This window comes from Terrapene carolina, unplaced genomic scaffold (assembly GCF_002925995.2).
Source record: "Terrapene carolina triunguis isolate 2854851 unplaced genomic scaffold, T_m_triunguis-2.0 Scaffold42, whole genome shotgun sequence".
Classification (NCBI taxonomy): Eukaryota; Metazoa; Chordata; order Testudines; family Emydidae; genus Terrapene; species Terrapene triunguis.
The window spans coordinates 71,323,312-71,331,388 of record NW_020664393.1 but is presented as its reverse complement, the minus strand read 5'-3'; the positions used below and the strand labels follow the sequence as shown (position 1 = coordinate 71,331,388).

At 43.4% G+C, this 8,077-nt stretch overlaps 1 protein-coding gene across 2 annotated transcripts in view; it reads right to left on the bottom strand.

The window, feature by feature from the left end:
- Positions 1-2,070: 2,070 nt before the first annotated feature.
- PLA2G7 (phospholipase A2 group VII) overlaps positions 2,071-8,077 on the bottom strand; it is a 32,511-nt gene continuing 26,504 nt past the window's right edge. For both annotated transcript variants that reach the window (XM_024215741.1, XM_024215742.1), the window contains 5 exons: positions 6,306-6,419; positions 5,963-6,054; positions 5,311-5,481; positions 3,390-3,538; positions 2,071-2,857 (listed from right to left, as the gene is read on the bottom strand). In XM_024215741.1, coding sequence (XP_024071509.1) covers positions 2,745-2,857; positions 3,390-3,538; positions 5,311-5,481; positions 5,963-6,054; positions 6,306-6,419 — 639 coding nt within the window. In that variant the 3' untranslated portion in view covers positions 2,071-2,744. The remainder of the gene's footprint in view (positions 2,858-3,389; positions 3,539-5,310; positions 5,482-5,962; positions 6,055-6,305; positions 6,420-8,077) is intronic.

The window sequence follows — 8,077 nt, the reverse complement described above, 5'->3', positions numbered from 1 at the left end:
CCACCTGAGCTGAAACTAACAAGAACTGTGCCGGGGAAAGGATTGGGCCCAGACTAGGAAGGAGTCCAGTCTGTTAGAGAAGCTTATTGGAACATCTCTAAGGGTGAGATTTACCTGTATTCAGTTTCCTAATGTATTAGGCTTTGACTTGTGTGTTTTGTTTTATTTTGCTTGGTAACTTACTTTGTTCTGTCTATTATTACTTGAAACCACTTAAATCCTACTTTTTATACTTAATCACTTTTTTTTATTAATTAACCCGGAGTAAGTGATTAATACTTTGGGGGGAGCAAACAGCTGTGCATATCTATCAGTGTTCTAGAGAGCGGACAATTTGAGTTTACCCTGTATAAGCTTTATACAGAGTAAAACAGATTTATTTGGGGTTTGGATCCCATTGGGAGCTGGGAGTCTGCTTGCTGGAGTCAAGAGTACTTGCTGAGCTGTATTCAGTTAAGTCTGCAGCTTTGGGGCGAGGTTCAGACCCTGGGTCTGTGTTGCAGCAGGCTAGCGTGTCTGGCTCAACAAGGCAGGGTTCTGGAGTCCCAAGCCATCAGGGAAAACTGGCTCAGAGGTAGTTTCAGCACATCATGTGACAGTCCCAAGGGGGTCTCTGTGACCAAACCCATCACACCCTCCTGCTGGCAAAGAGCAGCTTCACGGGGGAGCTTACAGCAGCACAGCTGTAAGATCTGTAGTGTGGACGTAGCCTAGGAGTACTATAGCTACTCCTTGCCACAGCTATGAAAACAAAACTGTCAGACGATGCCTTCTAGAGAAGATAGAAGGGAAAGGGCAGTGGTGGATCATGCAGATGGTATTGTAGCTATAGCATTCTAAATATATCAACCAAATGGGTATTGACTAGGAAGTATGTGTCTCAATTACTTGTGCCAAATGGCAGGGTGGGAGCAAGGGGAAGGTGACAATGCCATGGGCAGAACTGGGAATAGACCATCTCTAGTAGGTGGTAATGTGGCTGAGGAACTCGTGTACATAACACAAATAATGACTGTCTGGCAGTCTTAAAAAATTTTTATCACAGCACTGGGGCTAATGGCTTGCCCCTAGGTCACTCCACAGGTTCTCTACTGAGGGGGAACAGTACTCTATCTGTGCAATAGACTTGGTCTTAAAGCTCTCTTCCTCTGACTGCTACTGGCTATGAAAGGAGTTCAGTTGTCCTTTGCCAGAATACTGATTCTATGAGGGAGGAGGTGTTTATTTGGGGGGAATTAAAAAGGAGAACTCCTGAGTTCTAACAGACACAAAATGACCCCTTGGGGGGAAGGAAACACAATTTTCAGTTGGAGATAATGTAGCTTAAAAGTAAATTTTTCTATTTCCCTTTGTACAGCAAATTCCAGTTCAAGGGCTTGTTTAGGGCTGAAAACATAGATTTGTATTGGAGTGGCACACACAATGTCAGAAAACTGCCCCTTGTCCTGGAACTAGGCTACAGTTTTCTTATAACATGTAAAAAAGCATCCCTAATAGTAATTGTGCATGTCACAATATGTTGAGATGGCATTTGTACAAAGCAGGAAAACGTATATGAACACAAAAGAATTACTCTTAAAAATGAAGACTACGCTGCCTCGAGAGTTCAGTTTTCTCTCCAGGATCAGCCTCATCCCCAACTGATGATTACAAAGCAGGCAAAAGCTGCATGGAGAAGGTGCACAAGTCCCATTGACTTTTAGAGGACTTGTGCTCATGTCACGTAGCTGCTTTGGAAAATCCAACCCAAGTGCTCCATGTGCTTTGTAATCTTGACAAGAAATTCTATTAGTCTGTCATTGACAGGAAACATTTCAGCTAATTTGTGTGCAGTTTTGGTTTCCTAGAGCATGGCAGGAATGCTTAAGCATGTGCAGTGTGGCTTCTAAAAACAGAATCAGTTATAAAGTATATAACTACTAAATATACCATATATGGCACCTACAATCCAAACTGGTTTGAATTTTGGGAGGCAGGACTGTGATTAAAGTCCCTAGATCCCAATCTGTCCTGGCAATTTTGGTTCTGGGTCAAATCCAAAACTAGAAGGAGCCTTCTTTCAGTCTGCAGTTCAGATGGAACTGAAACTTCACAAGAAGAGCCAAACTTCCAGAAATCTTACAGGAACTCTCCCAAGAACAGTTGCTCTCCGGAGGCTTCCAGTGGTGCTGGTGGAAATGGATTTTACAAAATATCTCCATTTGGGATCAGAATCTTAAGAAACTGAATCTGGGCTTCCCATTTGATATTTTTGAAGTCAAGCTAACTTAGGCCTACTAAATTTTTTTTCCAGTACTTATGTAGCACTCTACAGCTGGAGAGCTCAGAGCATCGGATATGCTGGTTAGGCATTGTCTCCATGTTAAAGATGGAGATGCCGAAGAGCAGAGAGGTTAAACATTTTGCTCAAACTCTTGCCAGAACAAAAGTCGCCTGATGTAAACACTAGGCAACACTGCTTCTTTCCTAATTTAGAGCCAGACATCCATCTAATAGCTGATTTAATATTTAATTGGTAGAAAGCAAAAGTTTATTATAGTATTTTAAAGAGTAAGTTTATAGGCTGGTATGAATTTAAACCCCTGCAACTCTTTTATCGAAGTGCAATGAGATTGCCTCATAGTCACCTGTATTGATAAGTGAGAGAAAAACGCTGTAGCAAGTAGCTGACCAGCAGTACTACTAAGTAAGATCTTGCTGAAGACTTAACAAGTGCTTTAGTATGGATGGTATTATCAGTTTCTTCATTCTAGTGATTCAGGCTGAGTTGAGGGTAGATCAATGTTGGTTCCAGGAATGACATTATGTCCTTCGCCATCTACGAGAGCGTCCCATTGATCAAAATCTTTCTTCAGACCTGTGGAATGTGGAAGCAAAACAAAATGTGACCAAAACAACTACTGTCTGAAGGAGACAAATGCAAAAATGATTAATTAAAATCAAACTACCAGATAATGAGCTAATTCCTTGCCAATTTCATCTTTTAAATCAAACTGGTTTGGAAGATGTTGGAACAAAATAAAGTATGAAGTGGGGAAACCTTAAATGATTTACACATCTCATAAATTAGAAATGAACAAAATGAAGAAAATTTAAATGTTCCTAACTTGAGGCACTTTAACCCGATCTTGCAGCTGGGAGAAACTTTTTACAGTCAAGTTACAAACCTGGAGAAAAAAAGTCAACTATCAAAGTATTCACACATTTTCAGCAAGAGGCAGGTTAGCAGGTACTGAAATAATTCACATTTTAATTTTTGGCCTAAAGGAAATAGTGGGTTAGTTTGAGGAGCTGCATAGGAATAAAGGGTTGATTAACGCTTATTCATAAAGGACTTAATAGTCACCTGAGCCTTTTAAACAAAACTACTTTTTAATACTGCTACTTACCTAAATGTTTCTGCAAGAAGGCTAATGAAGCTTTGTTGCTAATATCTATAGCTATGTTTGGGTCTATTTCTCCCTTTAATTTGAAAATCTTTCCAACAAAGTTACCAGTCAGGAAGGTAAAATCTGGAAAACTCTGATGTACTGATCCCCTGTAAACAGAAAAAGAGACAGTTTTAAATAAGTTCATAGGAAGGCAGTTTTGTAATAAAAGGTAATGTGTGTAAATCAAGTCATTTGCAAAGATAATCATGGATTATATACTTAATTGGGATAGGAGACTTGTATTCCTCTATTGCTACTGCTGCTTCAGGGCTTGTCTATACTCTGTTATTTGGGAATAGCTATTGTGTGTTAAATTCAAATCCTGCCTTAAATCGGAATAACTTTCAAGTGTAGAAAAACCCTAAGGGTAAATTCTGTCTTGAGGTACATGTCTACATGAGCAGCCTTGAAGTCAAGGACTGCAGTTTTGTCTATGAATCTGATATCCTTAGGGCTGCAATAATCATCTGCCCCTAACAGCTCTTGCCCAGTTGGTTGGGATGTGTTATCTAATGGAGCCAAATAATCATATTCTTTGGATCTGCTCCCCACACTCTCCAAATGCCCCTTGAAGGACCCTTGAAACTGTTAATAGAGTCATAGATTCCTGGGCCAGAAGGGATCATCTAGTCTGACCTCCAGTATAACACAGGCCATAGAACTTCCCACCAAAAATTCCTAGAGCATATCTTTAGAAAAAACATCCAATCTTGATTTAAATGCTAGTGATGGAGTATCCATGACCCGTTGTAAATTGTTCCAAAGGTTAATTACCCTTGTTGAAAATGTATGCCTTATTTCCGGTCCAAATTTGTCTAGGTTCAACCTCCAGCCACTGGATCATGTTTTACCTTTCTCTGCTAGACTGAAAATCCCTTTATCAAATATTTGTTCCACATGTAGATACTTATAGACTGTGATCAAGTTACCTCTTAGCCTTTGTTAAGCTAAACAGATTGAGCTCCTTGAGTAGTGGTGGGCAACCTCCGGCCCATCAGGGTAAGCTGATTGTGGGCCGCGAGACATTTTGCAGACGTTGACTGTCCACAGGCACGACCCCCCGCAGCTCTTAGTGGCCACAGTTCGCCGTTCACTACTTACTGTCCTTGAGCCTATCGCTATAAGGCATGTTTTCTAATCTAATCAGTCTTGTGGATCTTCTTTGAACCCTCTCCAGTTTATCAACATCCTTGTTCTCTGTGTCACTGAAGGAATACAAACCCCTTGTGTGGGATTCTTATGTTCTTCTCCACCCCATCACCTTCAGGATCTTCTGTGCCAGTGGATGTGTCAGGAATTTTTAGAATTTAGGTGTTCTCTGCTTAGGAGAGGTGAAGGCCTCAAAAAGGACTCTCTTTATGACCTTGGGCAAGTCACATGACCCAGCTCTACAGAAGTATTTAAGCACCTAACTTCAATTGAAAGGATTTGTTAGTAGTCCGGGAAAGTGGCTGGGGTATGCAGATCCACTGGTCACAAATTCCACCTGGGTGTTGCACAATGGGCTGCAGTTGCTACTCTAGCTCCCAGTCTCACAGCCAGGTTACACAGATACTATGGTGATGGCCACAGCATAAGAACCTGAATACAATAGAATAGATATCTTGCATCTTTGTTTGGATGACACGGGAAGTCTGTATTGATTCTGTGCACAAAGCCCTTTGCTATGACGCCAGACTTTTATATGAAGAGATTTGAAAATGAAAATACCTTGCATGGTAAGTACTTCTGGTGAGCTTGTAATAACTGGCACCACTAGATTCCTACAGGTAAACCACCAACTCTGGTTAGAAGCGTGTAATTTTCCTCCCGTAGATTTTACAAGCAATGAATCCAGTCTCTAGAGAAGAAAACAGGACTATAGTGCTGTAATACTTACTTGATAGTGATCATTTTTCTTATTTTGCCAGTAGAGTAAAGTTTCTTCATTTTTAGAACATTTGAAACCCACTGGAATTTTTCTGAGTTGATAAACAACAACGGCTGTTCGACCCTGGAATAAACGTCATCATCTAGAGGAAGCATCCATGCATCCAGGGCAATGCCACACCTGCGAAAAAGGAGCTATGCGATCATATCACTGATGCAGAATGGTTCACAGGGTAGTCTCAGTGTGCTTTGAGTTACGGTGTACATGGATAAACAGGCTAAAAGAATTCCTGAAGGGATAGCGTGCTTTCATTTCAGACTGGAAATCTATTTGGTAGGGCAGGGAGCAGGCTGTGGTTCCGCTCAGTCCTGTCCCTGGCCCTGTGAAGCTCTGGCAGAGACACTTCCACAAGGTACCAAGGAATGAGGAAGCACGTGAGTCTGTTCCAGATGTTCTGGCTCCCTGGAGCTCACAGAAGCAGGAGTAAGTAAGGGGAAAATTGTCCATAGTAAGCAAAGCCATTTTCTTTACAATTGCTGTAATCATTACAGTTAGTACTAGTTAAATGAGATCTCAGCATAGCCAAGAAAAGCAAAAATCTTAAATGCAGAATGCTACCATCCCAAAGCCCTGGGACCTGCCTTTGCTTTATGATACTTACTTGAATCTAGCGTCTTTGCTAAGAGTCTTAATGGCTGTGGCAGCACCAAAAGAGTGTCCCATCACAGCTATTCTGTCACTATCAATAGACTCCTGGAAAAGAAATCAAGATGCTGTAAGGAACATTCTTTTCCCAACTTTTAGTCGTTACGGCATATCTATTTTAAAAGCTAGAGACTACTAGAATGGAAATAGAAGGACAGCAGCTATAAAAACACAGCTTCAGGATCGCATGAGATGAAACTGTCATACAACTAATATATTTGGCTGATGTGGGGATCACAAAGAGAAAACAGATGGGTGATCAAGCTATTATTAAAAGGAGTCTGGGTCTCTTCACTCACCTTTAACAGAGTCCAATCAAAGTTTAAAGATAGTACATTCACTACATGATTTCCATTATTAATACCAAGAATGAGGTCAAGAGCTTTGATACACTCCTCTGTTCTCTGCTGCAACTAGACATAGATAAAAAAAGACAACAACGATTCTTCTGGACAGAAAAAACAAGCTACCCGGCATTCAGTTAAAACACTTAGGAACAAATCTTAGAAACATCTAGCGCTTCAAGTCATTGGGATTACTCTCATGTTCAAAGATAAGCACTTTGCAGAATCGGAGCTTGGATCCATAAATAGAAACAAATTAAAGGAGCTGTACTAGTTTAGAGAATTTGGCCCTTAGGACTGAAGTGGCAGTGAGATCACGCTGCACAAAAGTGAATTTAGCCCCATGAGAGCAACTCCCATGGAGTCAGTACTTTTCAGGAGCAGGCTTGTCAGGACTTGGATAAAAGATGTATTTAAAACTTGTCTGGTCCAGATGACCCCTTGGTCTCTCTTCTGGGGTTTGCCTGAATGAGCTATTGTGTTACCAGACAACTTGCCCTGTCTATACTGGAGCTTTAAAGTGTGTTAATATGCTGTTTGTCTTCATCTAGACAAGCCCTCAGTGGGAACCAGTCGGAGAGCCCTTCTTATGTGTATACGCATTACCTAATGATGGTTGTGAGATGTTTTTGTATTCCTTTTGATTTTTTATATTTTACCAAACAGGAAAAATAATATTTTTCTCTCTTTGGAACCAGCGTTCTATGTGAGGGTGAAATTCACCCCCGTGCAGATGGCCAGCACGAGGTCTATGTGCCACTGAAATCACTATGAATCCCTGAAAGAAACACCTGCTAAGCTCCACCAGAGAGATCATTCCAACGGGCAATAACTCTGCAGGTTATTCCCAACATTTCTCTAGCTGGCATGAATTTAGGCTCACAAATAGGACATTGATGTATATATGAGATGCCAGTTGTTGCCTTATTGGTGTGTACACTTTCACCAGAGATTCACTAAGGACCTCATCCAAAGCCTATTGAAATCAGTGGAAAGACTTCTACTGACAGAAGTGGGGATTGGATCAAGAAAGAAAAACTGCTGGCATGCTTCTGCGGCCAGCTCTGCACTTGGAAGGCTTTGTGGGTACAGGGAAACCCCGGTATAACGCATCCCGCGATAACACGAATTCGGATGTAACGTGGTCATAAGATGGCTCCGGCTGCCCCAAGCTAAAAAAAAAAAAAAAAAAAGGGCGGCCAGAGGCAGTGGTCAACTGGGGGCCCCCCGCGCCTCCCTGACGGTGTCCCCAGCAGAAGGTGGGGAGGGGGCAGGGGAAGCCCCCAGAGCTCCAACCCGTCCCTGGCAGAAGCGCAGGGGGTGGCGGGGGAAGCCCGAGCACTGAGACCCCCCGCCCCACTGCGGCCCCGGGAGGCAGCCTCACAGCTTGGGGGGGGGCCTCCCTCCCCACTGGCGGCTCCGGCCGGGGCGGGGGGAGGGGGGGGGGGCGGGGTTGGGGGGGACCCTGAGCGGCAACCCAGGGAAGGAGCAGAAAGGGGTGGAACCGTGCGTGGAGAGGAGCCCACAGCCCTGGAGCTTTCTGTCCCCGGCAGGCACGGCTTCTCTGCAAGCCGGAGAGGAGCCGCGGCCCCGTGCCTGCCGGGGACAGAGAGCACCGGCACCCGCAGCCCTGGAGCTCTCTGTCCCCGGCAGGCGCGGGGCCGCAGCTTCTCTGCAAGCCGGAGAGGAGCCGCGGCCCCGCGCCTGCCGGGGATAGAGAGCTCCAG